The following is a 21,032-nucleotide window of genomic DNA, read 5'->3' on the forward strand; positions in this document are numbered from 1 at the left end:
TCTTATAATTTAATTAAATATATTATATTAAATAATATTCAAACACAAATTTAACATAAAATTATACACATAAAATATGTTAATAGTAGCAATATTATGTTCTTTTTAAGGGGCAAAAAATCTATTGTATTTAATAAATGACTTATTCATTTTGTATGAATTTTTGTGACGATATTTAAATAATTATTTAAAAAGTGCTAAAGTACACAAAAAATTAGAGCAAAATTTGCTCTTTAATTTTTTTTTAAATTTTTCAAAAAACTTGGTTATTTACAAAAGGTCTTTTAAAATAAACTCACTTGACAGACGCAACAAGAAAGGGACTCCTCAACCTAACTTGTCAACGCCATAATTTGGAAATTGAATCGAAGGGACTCCTCAACCTTCTACCCAATTCCCCGATGTAACAAGAGAGGGACTCCTCAACCTCAATTGTCCACACTATGGTTTCATCACGAAACCAAAAAGGGGTTTTGAAACCTCTAAAAATTCTATGCTACGACTACAATAGCTAAAGAGGTATTTATAACCTCTTATTAGGTTAAAACAAAGAAACCCTAAAGCCCATAAACATAAGGCCCAATCTAGTAATTAAATAAACAAAATCAAAATACATTAAATAAAATATTCTAAAAATGTAAACTAAAATATCTTCTAAATAACTCTTGAACTCTTCATATCACGAACATTTGAAGCACGTATCACCTCACCTTTCACTTGCATACTAGCTAAGAACAAGAACATAGACACCAAATTTTGTTAATTCCCATTTCAGAATGGCTTTGGTGTGCTGCTTAGACCTTTAGCAATGCGTTCTCTGTTTCCAACTTGCCGCTTACCACTCCATTAGCAGAGAGGATTAGGATTGGTGCCAGACAACTGGCATATCGAAGAATGGATTATTGCTACTCCACCCTTAACAAGCATGCAAAGGAAAAGCTTAAACAGAAAATCAAGAGAAACTTGAGTAACAATGACTTTGATTGTTGGACAAAACATAAATATTTTGCACTTTTGGACAAAAAAAGGGTAAAATTTTAGTTTGAACCATCCAATTCACAGGATCTATTGAAATTAAGGCTCTCTCATCCATCTTTTGGTTACAGTGTTGTGGCTGTTGAGGAATCATCTTATGCAATCTGATTCTACTTATTGGCTTCTGTAAAATAATCATCAGAAGCCTAAGACCACTCCCATTTTTTTTTAATTTGATCTTGTATAATATACTTAGATTATGCTAAAAGTGACAGCACCTTGTAAGATGTTAATTATTCATGTTGAATTAATATTTGTTATTAATTTTGAATCAGAAGTCTATCGTTTGTTGAGATTACAATGTAACTATAACACATCATCTTAGCCACTCCTCAAAAACACTCCATCTAAATTTAACTAAAGAGTCATCCAACAAAAGATTCATGTCAAAATGCATTCCTAGAAGTTATCAAACATGTACAAAGTTGAAAGATCATAATAAAATGGTTTATAGTATTACTATTATCATCTTTTGTCCCTATGGAAAGAGCCATATAAGACAAACCTAAATATCAAAGAATATCTGGAAACTCATCATTTAAGCCTGTATTGCAGAACACACCAGTAAAACAGAGCAGAGCTCAGTGTTAGGGAAGTGAAAATATGCTAGGCTTCAAAGTACAAAGCAGTATACTTCAAGGAAAGAAATCATATTTTTATTTTTTATTTTTACAATTTGAACTTAAAAGTTAAAATAAGTATATTCAAATATATTCACTACTTGTTTCATAATATTAGAGGGAGGGGGCCGCCTTTGATCATTCTTGTTTGCATGACTATTGAAATCAACAAAAATAATATCATAAAACATTTTATCAGGATATTTCAACGTTGTACATGTTTGATATATCTCTTATGAGTGCAATTTGACATGGATGGTTTGTTGTGTAGAATCTTTCCTTACACTTAGATTTAGTGTTTTGAGGAGTGGCCAAGAGGATGTGTTACAGTTACATAATCTCCATGATGCAGTGAAAAATGTACAAATCCAGTGCTGTCTGCTATGGCTTTCTGATGCTCAGTTTGCCACTCACTGATGAGCTTGTCCACAATGTCACTGGCCGGAATGTTCTGAAAATTCTCATCAGTGAGAGCCATGTCCTTGAAACCAGCTATTGCCGAACTGGCAAAAATGATGATCCCTTCAATAGAAGGATGAGAGTATCCTTATCTTAGAATTTCTTCCAAGTTCTCTGCCTGCTTCCCATCCAAAAATCAAGAATGAGAATAAAATTTGGTGTCTTATCATTAAGTCATAAGCTATAGTTAATTAAAATAGTACAACTCTATTCTAAAATTCTAAGAGATCGTCTCTATCGTATTCTAAGGAAGACACTGATCAAATTAGCATATGTTTTCATATCTTAAACATTGTCGGAGTTTAGGAAATACCTGATTTGGATCTGAATCCACGCTCACTTCTGTGAGCCATATTGGAAGTGAAGTAGTATCAAAAGCATCAAGGCAGCTCTCGTGTAAGCAAGATTTGGCGGGCCAGCAGTGAAATGGCCTTGCAGCCCTATTGCTGCTGATATTCCTTCATTTCTTGAAATGACCGAATCTTCGCCATTTTCGCAATATAATTAGCTGGGCTGGCAGCCGTATCACCACTATATTCAATGGTGTTATACTCATTCATGAACAATAATGGTTTTGGATCAAGCTGGTAAGTTTTAGAAAAATACTCTGCAGAAGCATTTTCACCGAGGTTTTCCTCAAAGAAGCTTAAGTGGAGATTCTCATTCACCACATCCCATGCCATGAGTTCACCTTCAGACCTTGAAACCACAGAATTTATTCTTTTTTCTGCTGCTTCCCTTAAACTCATCAGGAGAGAAGGACTTGACCCATTTAGGCTGCGTGTTTTCATTGTCCTAGAAAATGTTATGGCCTCTGACACTAATGCCATTCTCTTTGGTGAAATTGATCATGGCGTCCGCTATGGTGTCGTTCTCTTGGCCTTGAATTTCCTCTGTGCTATACCACTTCATGGCACTAGTGAAAGTTGTATATTTGAATCTCGACGCAAACCAGTTCTGGTAATTGCTGCTTGAGAGGATATGAAAGTTCATTCCACATCCAAATGGGAAATCAGACTTGCTTTGTTTGATGGAGACGCTTGCTCCTTCCAATGCTATTTCATTTTTATGTGTTATTTGGAACCTCACCTTGATCTTGCGAACCTACAAGTTTAATTCAAACACTTAGTCTTGATGGAAGTAGATCAGAAGCATAAACTTTCATGCTTGGTATGCACATTTTTAACTAAAAAATTAAAAGGATATGCACTTACTTACCCTCTCAGTGCTTTCATCTTGATGTGATATTGTGATCTCCATTGCTCTTTGGTGAATGGTTGCAAGGAAACACTATCAGCCCATATTTCCACCTTTGAGTTCTTGGTCTGCATGGTTGAATCAATTTCACTTCACAAAATTTGAAAGATATCTAAATACAAGAAAACCAGAACCATTTGAGCATTTGACTATGTTGTAATTATTCTATAATTAGTACAGATTTGTTTATATTAGGACAGAGTTGGTACAGATTTGTTTTGAATAGCTTTTATTACCTGTTATTTTCTTTCCTTAATTAGGTTGTAAATAATCTTTATTTTCTTTCCTTAATTATGTAATCACTCTAAAGGAAACAATCTATCTAATATCTATCTATTTATAATATATAAAAGCTGATACCAACTCTCTCCACAATGAGTTTAAGTGCATGTTTGGGCGTCATTATTTTGTTAAAAAAAGATCTTTTTTCAATGAAAAAAGATCTTTTTTTTTATTTTGTAACGTGTTTGGCAAATTTCTAGTAGTAAAAGTAAAAGCACTAGTAAAATCAAAAAAAGATCTTTTTTGAGAAGCTGTAATTTACATCTTTTTTTAAAAGATATTTTTTCCTTAATAAAAAGATGTTTTTCATGTAATAAATAAACAAAAAAGTACTTTTATATTGTTATATCCAAACATAATTGATTGATAAAAAGACCTTTTTACATGAGATATCCAAACATAAAATTACTTTTACTTCTCTATAAGATCTTTTAAAAAAATATAACTCAAAAAAAGATCTTTTCTTAAAAGCTCACCCAAACAAGCCCTAAGTCATCTTTTTTTTGCTAACGATGCCACGTCAGCAATTCTAATGACTTGAAAAATCAACCAATCACTATTTAGTAAAATATTTTAAAAAAATTAAAACAAAAACCTCTTATCTATTATTATTCAATTGAAACATCAAGTACTAATTAAATGCAATAAACATACATTAAAAGTGTCATAATAATAATAATTATAAAAATTTCAGTTACAAATATTCAAATTCTACAACTTATACATATTAAGACTCTTACTACTCTTCATTTCTTAATCTCTCATACTAATTGTAAAAAATTTCTTAAATTTAATATAACATTTTTATATATTTTTCATTCACATTCATTTATTTTTTTAATTATTTACAAACAAAAAAATCGTAAGAAAAGACAAAGTGTAGCCATTAATGCAAATCGAAAAATAAAAAAAATAAAAATGCAGTTTTGTATAATTCTAATATAAATAATCTATGTCTTTTTTAAAAATAAATAAATTCAAAATATATTTATAATATGTTCTCTAAAATATTTTAAATATAACATTTATTAAAATATACTATATAGTATAAATAATCTACCTCTTCGCGCATTGCGCGGGTCTCACTCTAGTTCAGGAATAATATTCAAAAATCTTCTTTTCAAATTGGTATCAGAGCTCCCGATTCTGAGGGCTCTGCTTCCGCATTTTTCCAGCATTTTTTCAGGCATCCTTCATTGCTGCAACTATACCTGTTTCGGTGCCCTGCCGCTGCTGCACGCCACCATCGGAATTTTTTCGACGAGTTTCTGAACAAGACCACCACCATCAGAAGCGGGATTTGTCGATCTACAAAGCCCAGGAGATTTCGTTGCCATCGGCCACTCTGCACGCGATCTCTTTGATTGCGACACTGCTTGTCCAGACACGATCATCGGTTTTCTTTTTTTCTTCTTCTGTCTTCCTTTTGCTGCCGATTCTTACCAATGACGGATGATAAGACTGCGCCTCTCGTCAGCCCCAATGATCTACCGGTGTTACAAGGGTCGTATCGTTTTGATGGGCGCAACTACCTCCAATGGTCTCAACTGGTTCGCACTACTCTCAAGGGGCGAAAGAAATTAAATCATCTTGAAGGGAACCCTCCAACCACGACAGACCCCAAATATGAAGCCTGGGATGACGAGGATGCTCTTATCATGACCTGGTTATGGCATTCTATGACACCAAAAATAAGCCATAATTATATGTTCTTCCCCACTGCTAAGGAGATTTGGAATAATCTAAGTCAGGCATACTCAATGAAGAAGGATACTACAACATGTTATGAAATAGAAAACAAGATCTTCAATACCAAGCAAGAGAGCCTCTCCGTAACAGACTACTATGGGATGCTGAATCGTTTGTGGATCGAGTTAGATCAGTATCAAAATTTGACTATGCAGCGCACACCTGATTCTACTACATTGACATAATTTATTGAAAGGATACGTATATTTAAATTTCTGTCTGGCTTGCACTCTGAATTTGATCCAATTCGGGTTCAAATTTTGGGTAAAGAAAAAATTCTTTCTTTCTCAGAAGTTTTTCATATTGTACGAGGGGAAGAAACTCGAAGGTCAGTCATGTTGGAAGGAGAAAATTATGTTGATGGTTCAGCTCTAGCCACCGGCAAAAGTCCTTTAAAAGGTCCATCCCTTTCATATGGAAAGCCTTTCTTAAAGGCTCACCGTGATGATTGCTGGTGCGGTTATTGTAGGAAAACGGGTCATACTAAGGACACATGTTTTAGACTTCATGGAAAGGAGAAGGTCCTTGAACGTATTGGAGGATTCAAAGGTGCCATACAAAGACGTGCTAACCACACATTGTCTGACTCTGAAAGTGTAGAAGAGAGGCCCCAGCCCTTAGCAAAGAAGAATTAGACTGTTTACGTGGTCTTATGGACTCACTTAGTAAAACATCTAGCCCTTGTGCTTTAACCATGACTAGTAAGGGTTCTAGCTTCTCATCCTTTAATGCTCCTAACACTGAGAGTACCTGAATTGTAGACTCTGGTGCTACAGATCATATGACACCTCATTCCCTTTCTTTTTCATCTTACACTAATTCATCTGGTCACAAACAAATCACTGTTGCTAACGTTTCCTATATTCCTATTACTGGATATGGTAACATCCACCTTCAACCTTCTATCCATTTAAAAAATGTGTTTCATGTTCCAAAATTATCTACTAACCTCTTGTCTATTGATAAGGTTACCAAAGACTTAAATTGTGCTGCAACTTTTTTTCATACTCATTGTGTATTTCAGGATCTTGCCACGAGGAGGACGATTGGAATTGCTAAAGAGCAGGACGAGTTATACTACTTACCGCATGAAAAGAGTACCAAACAAAAGGCACTTAATTCAAATCATCAGACAAACATACCGTCCTGGGCAAACTCTCAGATATGGCTTCAGCATAAATGACTTGGTCATCCTCCATTTAGTACCCTAAAGTCTTTATTTCCTTTTTTATTTACAAAAGTGTCTGTCGAGTCTTTTCAATGTGATGTTTGTCAATTAGCTAAACACCATCGGGCTACTTTTTCTCCCAGTAATAATAAAAGTTCTAAACCTTTTGATATTGTTCATTCTGATGTGTGGGAACCTTCAGCTATTAGTAATATTTCTGGTGCAAAGTGGTTTGTTTCTTTTATTGATGATTGTACTCGAGTTACCTGGATCTTTCTCATGAAAGATAAATCTGAAGTTTTCCACTTGTTTGAAAATTTTTACCAAATGGTTCGAACACAATTTGGAAGCCTGACTAAGCGATTACGTTCTGATAATGGCAGAGAATATGTGAACTAAAATTTTTCCAAGTTCCTTAAGGATAATGGAGTTATTCATGAATTGACCTGTGTAGACACCCTTCAACAGAATGGGTGGCGAAAGGAAAAATCGTCATCTTCTTGAGGTTACTCGAGCATTACTCTTCCAAACTTAGCCCTATTCAATTTTTGACCAAAATTTACCCCTCTATCCCTATTATGAGTAGTCTTCAAAGTCGTATCTTTGGCTGTCTTGTTTTTGTTCATATTCATAGTTCTCATCGGGGTAAGTTGGATCCTCGGACAATCAAATGTGTCTTTATAGGTTATGCTTCAAACAAAAAGGGATACAAATGCTATTATCCTCAAAGTCCTAGATTCTATATCTCCAAAGATGTCACATTTCATGAGTCCGAGTCCTTCTTTCCTAGTTCTCAGCTTCAGGGGGAGAGTATTCCAGAAGCTGAGTTCCTTGAGTCATCACCTTTTCCCTTGTTGCAGAATTTGACTTCTCCGGAGGATAACAAAGACCCTGAATCAGCATCACTACTAGAAAAGAATAATGAAGAGAATAATGAGGACAGGTTTTTTGGAAAACAATATCAGCGAAGGCAGCAAGAACCCATCCTGGTCAAACAGCAACTTCATTTGTCTGAACCGGAGGTAAGATCTCATACTCTTGAGACTCTTGACACTTTAAATACCACTTGTGCAACTAACTTAGCTGATTTACCTATTGCCATGAGAAAAGAAAAAAGATCCTGTGTCAAATATCCTATTTCCAAATTTGTGTCCACTAAAAATATTTCTGTACAGCACCAGAATTTCTCTTTCAGCTATTGATTCTGCCAGAATCCTGACATCAGTACAAGAAGCCTTAAAAGATGAGAATTGGGTTCGAGCTATGAATGAAGAAATGGGTGCATTAGAAAGGAACGAGACTTGGGAGATTGTAGAGAGACCAACGGACAAGAAAGTAGTGGGTTGTAAGTGGATATACATAGTTAAATATCAATCTAATGGCACACTGGACAGGTATAAAGCAAGGTTGGTTGCAAAAGGATATACCCAAACCTATGGGATCGATTACGAGGAGACATTTGCTCCAGTGGCAAAAATGAATACTGTTAGGATTATCCTCTCCTTAGCAACACACTTTGGTTGGGAGATGCATCAATTTGATGTTAAAAATGCCTTCTTGCATGGAAGTCTGGAAGAAGAAGTGTACATGGAGATTCCACCATGATATGGTATCACTAGTGAAGAAAATAAGGTGTGCAGACTAAAAAAGGCTTTGTATGGTCTTAAACAGTCACCTCGTGCCTGGTTTGGAAGATTTACTCAAGCTATGATATCTTTAGGGTATTGACAAAGCCAAGGTGATCATACTCTGTTTATAAAACATTCACAAGAAGGCAAACTCACTCTACTCTTGGTCTATGTAGATGATATGATTATTGCAGTTGATGATGTGTTAGAAAAACAGACTTTGAAAGAAAAGTTAGCCACTCAGTTTGAGATGAAGGATCTTGGCAAGCTAAAGTACTTCCTTGGGATAGAGGTTGCTTACTCTAGACAAGGCATCTTTATTTCCCAAAGAAAATATATCCTAGATCTCCTCAAAGAGATTGGTAAGTTAGATTGTAAGATCACTGAAGTGCCCATAGAGCAAAATCATAGAATTGGAAATGATGAGGAAAGCCCAAAGGTAGAGAAGGCACAGTACCAGAGGCTTGTGGGAAAACTCATCTACTTATCACACACTAGGCCTAACATAGCCTATGCAGTTAGTGTGGTTAGTCAATTCATGCATGATCCAAAAGAGAGACATTTGCAGGCTGTAAACATGATTATTCAGTACTTGAAAGCCTCTCCAGGTAAAGGATTGCTATTCAAAAAGGAAGGAATTTTATCCATGAAAGTATATACTGATGCTAACTACGCTGGATCAATTATTGATAGGAGATCTACCTCAGGATATTGCATGTTCTTGGGTGGAAACTTGGTGACATGGAGGAGCAAGAAGCAAAATTTAGTTGCAAGATCAAGTGCAGAGGCGGAATTTAGAGCCATGACCCAAGGGATTTACGAATTATTATGGATGAAGATCATACTCGATGACCTCAAAGTAAAGTATGAAGCTCCTATGGAACTGGTTTGTGATAATAAGTCTGCCATTAGTATTGCACACAATCCAGTTCAACATGACCGAACAAAGCATGTAAAAATAGACCGACATTTCATTAAGGAGAAATTGGACAATAGTCTTATAGCCACCAAGTACATCCCTTCAAGACTCCAATTGGCAGATATGTTCACTAAGGGACTTCCCACCGAGCACTTAAAAGACCTTACTTGCAAGCTGGGAATGATAGATATACATTCACCAGCTTGAGGGGGAGTGTTGTAATTATTCTATAATTAGTACAGATTTGTTTATATTAGGATAGATTTGGTGCAGATTTGTTTTGAATAGCTTTTATTACCTATTATTTTTTTTCTTTAATTAGGTTGTAAATAATCTTTATATTCTGTATGTAATCACACTCTAAGGGAAACAATTCAGGAATAATATTCAAAAATCTTTTTTTCAAGAGGCTATTTTTTTCCCCCTTGTTCTTAAAGCTGAGAAACATGCAGGTTATTTCACTTCAACTCAAAAATAATATCAGCAGGGCTTGAGTAGTTGGCAACTATGCCACCTTTTAGCAGAGTCCAGCATCCATGCTTTGTTATTGTGTAGCCTCCTTGAATCAGCTCGGTTGCATTCTTTTAAATATAACTGACACAGTCACACAGTGTCACTTACTTCACTGAGCTGAAACCAAGCTGAATATGGAAATAATGTCACAAATTTCTGGTTGAAACAGAACTCATAATATTAGAGAAAGTAACAAGTCTAGAACATAGATTGTATGTATGAGAATGCTGTCTTCAAAGTTCAAAGTATAAGTTACCAGTAAAGCTGTATAGCATTCCTTTCTTAGGTTGGACCTTCTGGGAGAAACTATCTGATGGTTGAGTCCTGTTGCGTGAAACAATGAATCTATTGCCTGCATTTGATATTCGTTCCACGATAGCACCATTTCCAAATACTGTCCAACCATCTATGCTGTGATCAAATGCTGGATTTATTATAATGCCTCCACCATACTCTGCTCTTGGTGTTTCTGCCACACACTGCTTCATCAAGGCAATGTCAACACATGAAAGCTTATTTATCAATGGTTTATAGAAACTACCACATAAATGGTTTGAGTATTTGACTAGTTTAATTATATTTTTAAATTATCATGTATTCTTGAACCTCAGCAGCAAATGGTAAACATATACAAATACTTAGCAGCTTAGGAAAAACAATCTAGTTTTCTAGTTTCCATTATGTTAGTATATGATTCTTATGTATGTGTTCTTGCCTCAGTAGTAGCAGAGTAATCATATGGCAAGGAATTGATACCAAACCCCAAGCAATAACGTGGAGCCTTCTGCAATAGCCTTCATCTTTTCACTGCTCAATAAAGCCTTCTCTTATTTTAAGGTTATTATAAGGTATATATATTTGAATCTAATCCAATTGTCTAAGAAGAACAAATGCTGGTTTTAGCACCAAATCCAACGAATGAGTATAGGCCAATAAGAGAATGTCACATGATATGACATATCTTAAGCAATGTCAGATGCTCACTGTCACACAAATACACAACAAAATTCTTTGGTAGATTTTGAAAATGTTTATACATGAAAATTTTATAATGACTTTTGCATGTCCTGTAAACACTAGTGGCAGGAAAGCATCATGGAGTACTGAAATTGTAACAAAAGATTATGCATATATTTAGAGGTCGAAAAGACTTTATATTACCATGATCAAGATCATTTTGGGGACTACTATCAATCTCAAATTTGAATTCCTGATAACAGATGCTCCACTTATATATTCATCTGTTTGACCAGTGTTGAGATTAAAGCAATCATTGATGAGAACCAAATAAGAGAACCTTTTGTTACCAGTAGTTGCCACAAGAACATTCACCGTTTTTAAAATGGTGAAACCTCTTCCTATCTCTCACTACTATCTCTCGCTTGACTACTCTGGATATAAACTTGAACGCATTATGGCAATCCCCGCATATCCTCAAGTTTTTGAAAACACGAATCGGAGCTCCTGGAGAAAGTTTCATAATTCCATAAACAACAGCAAGTTTTTCACTATGAGTAGACAAGGCATATTCTTTGTGTTCAGATTCCATATCGTGTAATACAAACTTCGTATCAGGAACATAGCCCAACTTCCTCATTTCAATTACGAGTTGCTCTAGATATCTGTACACTGATAGTACCTCAGGATGAACAGCATCATCAACCAAAAAGACATGGACCATGTTTTCAACCTCGATCCAACTACAACCAGGTTCCTTCTTCACCCCTCGTTCTTTCATTAATTTCCTCACCCTGGCCACTTCATCCCACTGACCTAAAGTGGCATACATATTGGACAGGATTATGTAGGTTCCATCATGCTGTGGCATTAGCTCAAAGAGTTGCTCAGCAACTTGAATTCCTAAATCAATATTCCCGTGAATCCGGCAACCAGCAAGAAGAGCCTCCCAAATAGGTGCACCGGGCTCAAAAGGCATTGATTCAGTTACACTCTTTGCTTCTAACAACATACCGGCACGACATAATAAATCAATCAAACGAGCATAATGATCCTCTCCTGGGGTTATACCATAAGAAGTACACATTGTATCAAAATAATGACGCCCCTCTTTGACCAAACCTGCATGGCTACAAGCAGAAAGAATTGTGAGAAAAGTTATCCTATCAGGTAATATTTCTTCCTTCAACATCTGTTCATAAAGTTGAATGGCTTCGACACCCCTTCCATGTTGTGCAAGAGCTGCAATCATGGCATTCCAAGATACTGAATCTACATAAGGCATTGTGAGGAACACATCATAGGCAGCTTCAACAAGACCACATCTTGCATACATTGTAATCAATGCATTGCTGGCAGAGAGGCTTGAGTCATGTCCCAAACGAAGTAGCTGAGAATGCAGTTGCTGTCCATTGTCTAATGATCCAAGAACAGCACACGACGTAATTGCTCCTGCATATGCATAATCACATGGCTCCAGTCCCTCTAACTTCATCTGGTTGAATAACTTTAAACCTTCTTCTCCAAAACCATTTTGTGCTAAGCCCGATATCATCACTGTCCATGCCAGGGGACTCCTCTCTGGCATCTCCTTGAAAATGGAGTTAGCTTCCTCAATGTGCCGAGCATTCACACAGGCAGACAAAATTGAATTCCAAGAAATTAGATCTCTTATGGGCATCTTGTTAAAAATTTCCTTTGCCTCAACCAATTTACCATGTTTAGTGTAGAACGTAATTAGGGCATTATTTACCGACAAAATAAAATGTTCTGAAGGTTGTAACTCTGTTCTGAGAATGTAAGCATGCACCTGTCTTCCTAACCTGAACAATCCAGCATTAGAAGTAGCACTAATTATACTAGTGTAAGCATACTCGTCCAACTTAATTCCCATGGATTGCATTTTCCTGAACAACTCAAATGCTTCATCATAAATCCCATGATGCACATAACCAGATATCATGGCATTCCAAACAACAACTATCTTTTCAGTCATCCCATCGAGAAGCTTGCGCCCCGCACAAAGATCACCATTCCTTACATACCCAGCAACAATAGTGGTCCATGACAATTCATCCCTCTCTTCCATCTCGTCAAACAACGTCCTAGAAGCAGCCATCACCGATGAAGACAACACCAATGGTGAACTCGCACAATTCACATACGCACTCATCAAAGCATTGCATACCGACACCACACACGCCACTCCCCACTTGATCACCTCACAATGCAGCTGCTGGCAGTGTCTCTCCTGATCCGCTATCAACGAAAGTGCACTTAGCACACTTGCAAAAGTAAATGGATCTGGCACAAACCCCTCCACCCTCATTTCTTTATAGAGCCTAACAGCAGAATGCCCATCACGATTACGTGAATAAGCAGTTATCATAGAATTATAACTAACTGTATCTCTAATTCTCAAAGGGGTGGCATAAAACACCTCCTTAGCAAGCCTTATGTTACCCATGGAAGAGTACGCCGCAACCAGAGTGGTTCTAGCAGCAATATCTGGTTTGGGAATTTCATCAAACAGTTGGCGGGCATAACAAATATTTGAAGACTTGCAATACACATCAATGAGACGGTTGAGGATGAAAGTGGATGGCCTAAAGCCAGAGGTAAGAATGTGAGCGTGGATGGCACGTGCTAGTATCTGGGTGATGGGGGTGCGGCTGAGTTTGACCATGTAATGACTGGCCAGTAAGCGAGGGTCCATGCTGGAACCTGGAAGTGTGGTTGATGATTATGGCGAATGATGATTTGGAATGGAGATTTGAATGCAAGTTGCTTTGGCATAATTATTAGATGGTGCGTTTCTCAGTAGTGTCTAATAAGGGAATAATTGTGGGCAAGTTGAACAATGAACATCTATGCTAATGTCAATGTTACGTTGACACTACCACAAAAACGGAAGTTTGCCACGAAAATTTAACCACGTATTGATAGGAGTGACAAATTCAATTTAGCGTGGCCGAAATTAGACACCAAATTGTGCTTTTCTGATCTGTGCTGAGTTTCGTGTTTGTTGTTGTGTTGGACTGCCTGATAGTTGTGTTCTTTTGTTGTTTTGAATTTGATGATGATAGGATGAATTGGGCGCTAGACGTATGTGTATAGGTATCTGCCACCGGAGCTTCTTAGGTATTTGTCTGGAATGGAATTTTCAGAGTTTGAATTTTATATATACTATGTCACTATTCCTTTCTTGTTTTTAAGTCGGTATGACTTTTTTGGTTGAATCTAAATACAATGATGATTGTACCCATAACGTTAAAATGATTTATTAATATCAAATGGAAAAAATATATGTAGTTAGTGGCACAATGGTATATTTGACCCATTCAACAAGCCTCACTTAGCGGTGAAATGCTTTGTTAGTTTTTTCTTTTTTTCTATATAGGCTATATGGCTTCATGTGTGTACATGAGGACAATGAAGCAAGCCAAGCCAATAATATTGCTAGACAAAATAGTTTCAATGATTTACCAGTATAAGAGTTGTAAGAACAATAGAGAATGAACAAGAAATTGGTTTATGCAGTGAAAGGTTTGTGAATGGAAAACAAAGAAGGTAACGTGTAAAGAAAACTGAAGCGTGTATTACACTATTACTTATTATCCAACTTAAAATCTTGAGTACTTGTACAATCACATATATATAGTAGCTTTAGACACCTGAGAGAGTTATACAGAATAATAGATTCTCTAGCAACTCTCATAACTAACTATTTCTAACTATAACTAACTAATTTCCCTAATACCCCCCTCAAACTGAGGTACGATTTGGCACGTATCCTCAGTTTGTTGCGAAACCTATCAAAGAGGGTAAAGGACAGAGGTTTTGTGAGAAGGTTTGCAATTTGGTCATATAATGGAATATGCATGACGTATAGGGTGCATGTGGTTAGAGGAATTATAAATAATTTTTAGGAATTTTAAGATAGGAATATCATATTTTTATGTTTGGTTCAAAGTTTGAAAAATTATTTCTAAGCAAATTTGATTCCAGGAAATCAAAATACCATCATTTCAATTCCCACCTTTCCCTTAGGTATCTTTAATTCCCATGGAAATAGAATCTTTATAACAATGTAATACTTGAACCACACACACCCATAGTGACTTTTCGTTAACGAGATCACGAAGAAATTAAAGTGGAGGTAGAGTTCCAAGTGCTTGCAGCGAGAGTGAAGTATAAGATTGGTTGTCGCAATAAATGGTGGGGGGAATAGTCTGAGGTATAAAGAGTTCTGCTAAGAGCTGCTGAAGAGACATGATTTCAATTTGAGCAGCACACATCGAACGATATTCTGCTTTTGTACTGTTTCTACTCACTTTACTTTGCTTGTTCCAGTCAGCATCTGCAAAGGATATGAGACGAAAATTAGTTGATTTACTGAACAAGACACATGATCAACCGTACCTTTTAAATAGCGAAAGATGCGCATCACGAATTTCCAGTGTTTTAAGGATGGATGATGCATGAATTGTGCCACCCTGTTAACAGCAAAAGCCAGGTCAGGTCGGGTTAGAGTCAAATATTGTAGTGCACCAACAATTGAACAATAAGCCTTGGGATCATCAAAGAATTCTGCATCAAAGACAGAGAGTTTAGCTTGAGAAATCATTGGAGTTGATTTGAACCATCCATGCCAGATTTGCGAAGTAAATCCATAGCATATTTTGTTTGAGTGACTAAAAGACTCCCATTCTCCAAGTATGTTGCTTCAAGGCCAAGAAAAAAATTGAATTTCCCCAGATCTTTCAAAGAAAATACAGCATGCAATTGAGTGACTAATGTATCAATTTCTTGAGCATTACTACCTGTGACAATGATATCGCCAACATAGACTAACATATATATAATTGAAGATGAAGATTTCTTGACAAACAGGGAAATATCAGATTTGGTATTGTGAAAACCAAAGCGTTGTAGAGAAGCACTTAGTGTCTGAAACCAAGCTCTCGGAGCTTGTTTTAGACCATAGATTTCTCTATTCAACTTACAAACAAGAGAGCTGTTCTGAGAATACCCTTGTGGTTGTAACATGTAGACAGTTTCATCAAGCTTGTCATTGAGGAAGGCGTTATCAAAGTCGAACTGTCTCAATGTCCAACCAAGAGAGATGGCAATGGACAAAACTATTCTAACTGTGGTGGGGCGCACAACTGGGCTATACATCTGCTCATCAATCCCTTCTTGTTGATGAAATCCCTTACCAACCAGCCTCGCTTTATATCGAATAATGTCTCCATTTTGATTTCTTTTGATAATGAACATCCATTTGTTGCCAATAACTGTAGAATTAGGTGGGGTGCAGTTAATGTCTAGGTATTACATCGAGTTAAAGCCTCAAACTCACTGTCCATAACTCTTTTTCAATGTGCACACTGCATTGCTTGATCCACAATTCTTGGTGAGTGTATTCAAGTTGTCTATTCAAGTTGTGTAGAATGATACAATATAGAAGGGTATTTATAGGGCTAAGAGAATCGTAATAATAAAGACGTAATATTCTATAATAAGTATTCAGATATACTAAATAATTCTAATTGATCCTAATTATATTCTAACATCCCCCTCAAACTCAAGTGACAACTTGAGTTTGAAACATATTTAAAACAATGAAATAAATAGAAAAAAAACTGCATAAATTGATAAAACGGAACTGTCAGAAGGAAGCGCAGATGGAACTGCCGCTAGTCTGAAGGAAGCGCAGACGGAACTGCCGCTTGTCTGAAGGAAGCGCAGACGCAACTGCCGCTTGGAATTGCCAGAAAGAAACGCATACGGAACTGCCACAAGGAAACGCGCAGACAGAACTGCCACGGGAGAATGCAGACGGAACTGCCACGGGAGAACGCAGACGGAACTGCCACGGAAAAATGCAGACGGAACTGCCACAGGAGAACGCAGACGGAACTGCCACGGGAGAACGCAGACGGAACTGTCACGAGAGAACGAAAACTATATGATTTCTTCATGAGAATAGGTAAGCAGCGGATGACAATGGTGTTTGATCATTCAACTCGAAAAAAAATAGAAGACAGAGAAAATAGGCTAGTCGGTGAGGTGAAAAAGTTTCAAAGGAGTGACAAAATAGAAAGATGAATGACATAGAAAAAAATGCAAAAATTACGGTGATTTCACCTCAAGGAAAACAACCTATCCTCTTCAAGGAGGATACCATGGCTCTGATACCATGTTAGAAACAAGAGACTATATTGGAGAAAGGATTTGTATGTCTATTCAAATTGTATGGAATGATACAATATAGAAGGGTATTTATAGGGCTAAGAGAATCGTAATAATAAAGACGTAATATTCTATAATAAGTATTCAGATATACTAAATAATTCTAATTGATCCTAATTATATTCTAACACTTGGAGTGTCATTAATGAGGTCAGAGATATGAGCAATTAAGGCCTTTGTAGTCATGGTCTCATGGAATGAGTATTAGTGGAGGGCAGTAGTGGTGGGCGGATTTCATGTCCACTAAAAGGAACTGTGGATGTAGAAGTTAAAGGTAAGGGAGTAGTTGCTGTGATTTGTGGTAGGTTGGGAAGAGATGAAGTAGAGATAGATGATGAAATATTGGTGGGAGAGATTTTAGGAACAATAGGTGGTGAAAGGGGATCAGAGATAAGAGGTTGTGGTGGTGTTGATGGATTATAAATTGTAATTTCAAATTTGCTATGATCAGGAGTGTGGGTGAGGGATGTGGAACCTGCGGTTGTTAGAATTTGAAAACAAAGAATGATAGGGAAACGAATTCTCATGAAACTGCACATGTCTAGCAAGATAAACCTTACCACCTTTGGCCATACACTCGTAGCCTTTATGATTGGAATCATATCTTAAAGATGCTGAATTCTTGCAGCAAATGCAGCTTGAAAATGTGCTTCAATTTTGCTCCAGGCTTCATGGAATTGTAAACAGTGTATGGTCTTGCTTTTGAAAGAGTCACTCATTGAAGCTACAATCCAAGTATTGAGAGTGAGATCTTGAAGACGCCACTTCTTGTATTTTTCAGATTCAGAACTAATTTCGGTCGTTTCATCGGTAACAAACTGGGGTGGGGTTTTCAAAGGATCAAGATGATCCTCCAATCCCAAGCTTTGAATTGTAAGAAGAGCAAGATGTTTCTAAGTAGTTGTTGCTGTTGAGTTTGTCTGCAATTGGAGAAAAGGTTTCTTGGTGGTGGAATCAGAATCAGATAATGAAATTTCCATGTTGAAGGCCAAACAGGATCAATAGCTCTAGATACCATATAGGAGTTGCAAGAACAATAGAGAATGAACAAGAAATTGGTTTATGCAGTGAAAGGTTTGTGAATGGAAAATAGAGAAGGTAACTTGTAAAGAAAACTGAAGTAAGTGTGTATTACTTATTATCCGACTTAAAATCCTGAGTACTTGTACAATCACATATATATAGTAGCTTTAGACCCCTGAGAGAGAGTTATACAGAATAACAGATTCTCTAGCAACTCTCATAACTAACTATTTCTAACTATAACTAACTAGTTTCCCCAATAATCAGGATATAAACAGCTTGAAGCTTCAACAATAATATGACCCTCTATTTTGTGGCTGTTTGCGTATGCATCTGTTTGGGGATTGAATTTATTGAGTTGGTGTCTCCATGCACCTTATAAAGTTTGTCAATGAGGAGAAAAATATGACAGGGTTGTCTAATATCATTTTTTGCAAATCAAATTATAAGTTTTCAAAGCCTTTGTGTATCATGAAGTATTTTGCAATTATTGAATCATTTAGTTTTGAGTGTGTAGGTTGTCTTGATTTATGCCACTCTCCCTCTTGAAATACTAGAGACGACAAGTAAATTCATGACACGAATTTTGTGCCGGAATCACTCGTGCGCTAATAACATCGAATGTTTGGGCTCGGGGCCTTCACCTTGAATCCTTGATGTACAGCAGGCAAGTTATTTTGTGTATTCCTCGTTTTAGTGGCTTTCATTAATGTGTGCATTTTAATGTCAAAATCGAATGGGTCAAGCTACTCGATTACTAGATTATGGTTTAATCGATAGATTATTGATTGAACCGATTAATCCGATTTTATATAAATAAAAAATAAAAAATAATCAAAAATTTAAAATTAAAATTTAAAGTATGATGGCGAGGTGGCTGTGAATGGCATTTTGAAACCCACCCCAAACATTTTGAAAAAATTTTAACTTCCAAAACGGTCGGACCGATCTCACCGAATTTGACAGATTTGCACCGATTTCCTACCTTGTTCGGTTTAAGTATCGGGCTGGACTGGTATAGAATTCGGTTCATTGATTTTTCTATCGAACTAGCCAGTCTGATCCGATTTTAATAACTATAATTTTAGCTGCTAATTTTTTTTATGAAAATGAGACAAGGGATATACTCCAACATTGTAATTTTTAGCCTTCGTAAAATTGTTGGAGAAATCAAAATTAAAGGGTCCGATTTTAGTACCTCAAAATTTTTAATCTTTTTGAAACAGAACTCGGAGGGTCCAGTTACTACACTCCAAATTAAGCGATTCCACATTTAAAATTAATATTCCAGTAGCTCACAATCTAAAAACTATCATTATGTGCTTGTTTGGATGCTATTATTTTGATAAAAAAATCTTTTATTTTATTTTTAACATGGTTGACAAATTTTTAGTAGTAAAAATAAAAGTACTAAAAAAATAAAAAAAAAACATCTTTTTTGAGATGTTGTAATTTACATCTTTTTTAAAATATTTTTTTTTAAAAAAAGATATTTTTTATATAATAAATAAACAAAAATGTACTTTTATATTGTTATACCCAAACATAGTACTTGTTTGGGCGTCATTATCTTGATAAAAAAAATGATCTTTTTTAATGAAAAAATATCTTTTTTATTTTTTAGCGTGTTTGGCAAATTTCTAGTAATAAAAGTAAAAGCATTAGAAAAAAAAACATCTTTTTTGAGAAACTGTAATTTACATCTTTTTTTAAAAGATCTTTTTTTCTTAAAAAAAAGATGTTTTTCATATAATAAATAAACAAAAAAATACTTTTATATTGTTATACCCAAATATAATTAATAGATAAAAAGATTTTTTTGCATGAGATATCCAAACATAAAATTACTTTTATTTTTATATAAAATCTTTTAAAAAAAGATAACTCAAAAAAAGATATTTTTTTAGAAGTTCATCCAAACAAGTTCATAATTTATAGATAAAAAATCTTTTAGAGCCCATATTTTAGTTTGTGTTTCTGTTTCCTGGTTGAAAATTTTGCAAACAATTATCAAGCTATACTTAGAGCTGCTGAAAATATGGCACCGAATATTGGTACATTCTGTGTGGTGAGAAGCCTTTTCATAGTTATGCACACATTTTATAAGTTGGTGATACCGTTCAACTTTCAACAATTATTGTTCAGACATTGCTAAAAATATTGGATTTGCATCTTTTAATTATATTAAATTATTATTTTTAGATGTAATTTGAGGCAATTTTTTTCTTAAATTAAAAGATAATACAATCTTATATATTTAAATGATATTACAGATACTCCAATAAAAATGTTCAAGATATAATAATGATGTATCTTGATATCTGCTTTTGTAATAGTTTTATTTAGTTGGTTGTTAACCTTAAACACATTTAGTTCAGGATATTTACTTTTGACACTATATTATTTAATTTCCTATTATTATTACTATGAATACTACTTATAGGAATGGAACTATTATTTTTAATCTTATATGATGTAATTTTGTGATAAGAAGTATCTTTATTATGATATTTTATTTTTATATTTTTAATTTATCTTTTATAATTAACCACAGTTTTTACTGTGGCCATTTCAAATTAGTCACAAAAAATATGATAAAATAATTTGGATTAGCCTAAGATATAACATGGCTAAATAATCTAACAACATTAATTATGGAAAAAATAGTAGCTGAGAAATTGGTCTACCCAAATTGACCACAGATGAAATGTGGTAAAATTATTCTTTTTATTTTGATTAATATTATTTAACCACGGTTTTAAGATATGTAATGATGTTTAAACCGTATCCACAGTTCAAAAAACTGTGGCTAACTGACCAATAATCGTGGCTATTTAAAAATGTGTCACTCTCTTTAACTATGAATACTCATTCATGGCAAAAAATATTATTGCTATAGTTTTTTTAGAATTTAACTACAGTTTTTTGTCATGCCTAAAGTCCGTATTTTTGGTAGTGTAAGATTATGGATGTTAAAACTTCTACATTTTAAGCGTGGGTTCTTGTTTCAACGAGAAATAGAAATTCCTCGAGCTAATATTCAAATGCAGGTTTCGGTGTTTCGAAATTCGAAAGAAGGAAAATCCTACCAAAGTTTAATTTACTCCAAGTACGTCGAGAAATGTAAGGTGAATAGATTTTTTTTAATCAAATTCTAATAAAGCTTC

General features: G+C 35.3%; 1 protein-coding gene across 10 annotated transcripts in view; it reads right to left on the reverse strand.

Moving 5' to 3' along the window:
* The window catches only part of LOC107618846 (pentatricopeptide repeat-containing protein At1g25360), an 18,450-nt gene extending 4,637 nt beyond the window's left edge, over window positions 1-13,813 (reverse strand). For 4 of the 10 annotated variants that reach the window (XM_021112650.1, XM_021112649.1, XM_021112644.1 and 1 more), the window contains exons 1-6: window positions 10,792-13,813; window positions 9,887-10,109; window positions 9,632-9,758; window positions 3,333-3,439; window positions 2,428-3,218; window positions 706-915 (exon numbers count right to left, since the gene is read on the reverse strand). In XM_021112650.1, the coding sequence (XP_020968309.1) occupies window positions 10,934-13,303 (2,370 nt within the window). In that variant the 5' untranslated portion in view covers window positions 13,304-13,813 and the 3' untranslated portion in view covers window positions 706-915; window positions 2,428-3,218; window positions 3,333-3,439; ... (1 more) ...; window positions 9,887-10,109; window positions 10,792-10,933. Of the gene's footprint in view, window positions 1-705; window positions 916-1,686; window positions 2,236-2,427; window positions 3,219-3,328; window positions 3,440-9,631; window positions 9,759-9,886; window positions 10,113-10,392; window positions 10,438-10,791 lie in introns of those variants that run through there. The other 6 variants (XM_021112645.1, XM_021112647.1, XM_021112648.1 and 3 more) reach the window with 6 other exon arrangements.

This window comes from Arachis ipaensis, chromosome B09, assembly GCF_000816755.2.
Source record: "Arachis ipaensis cultivar K30076 chromosome B09, Araip1.1, whole genome shotgun sequence".
In the NCBI taxonomy this organism is placed as follows: domain Eukaryota; kingdom Viridiplantae; phylum Streptophyta; class Magnoliopsida; order Fabales; family Fabaceae; genus Arachis; species Arachis ipaensis.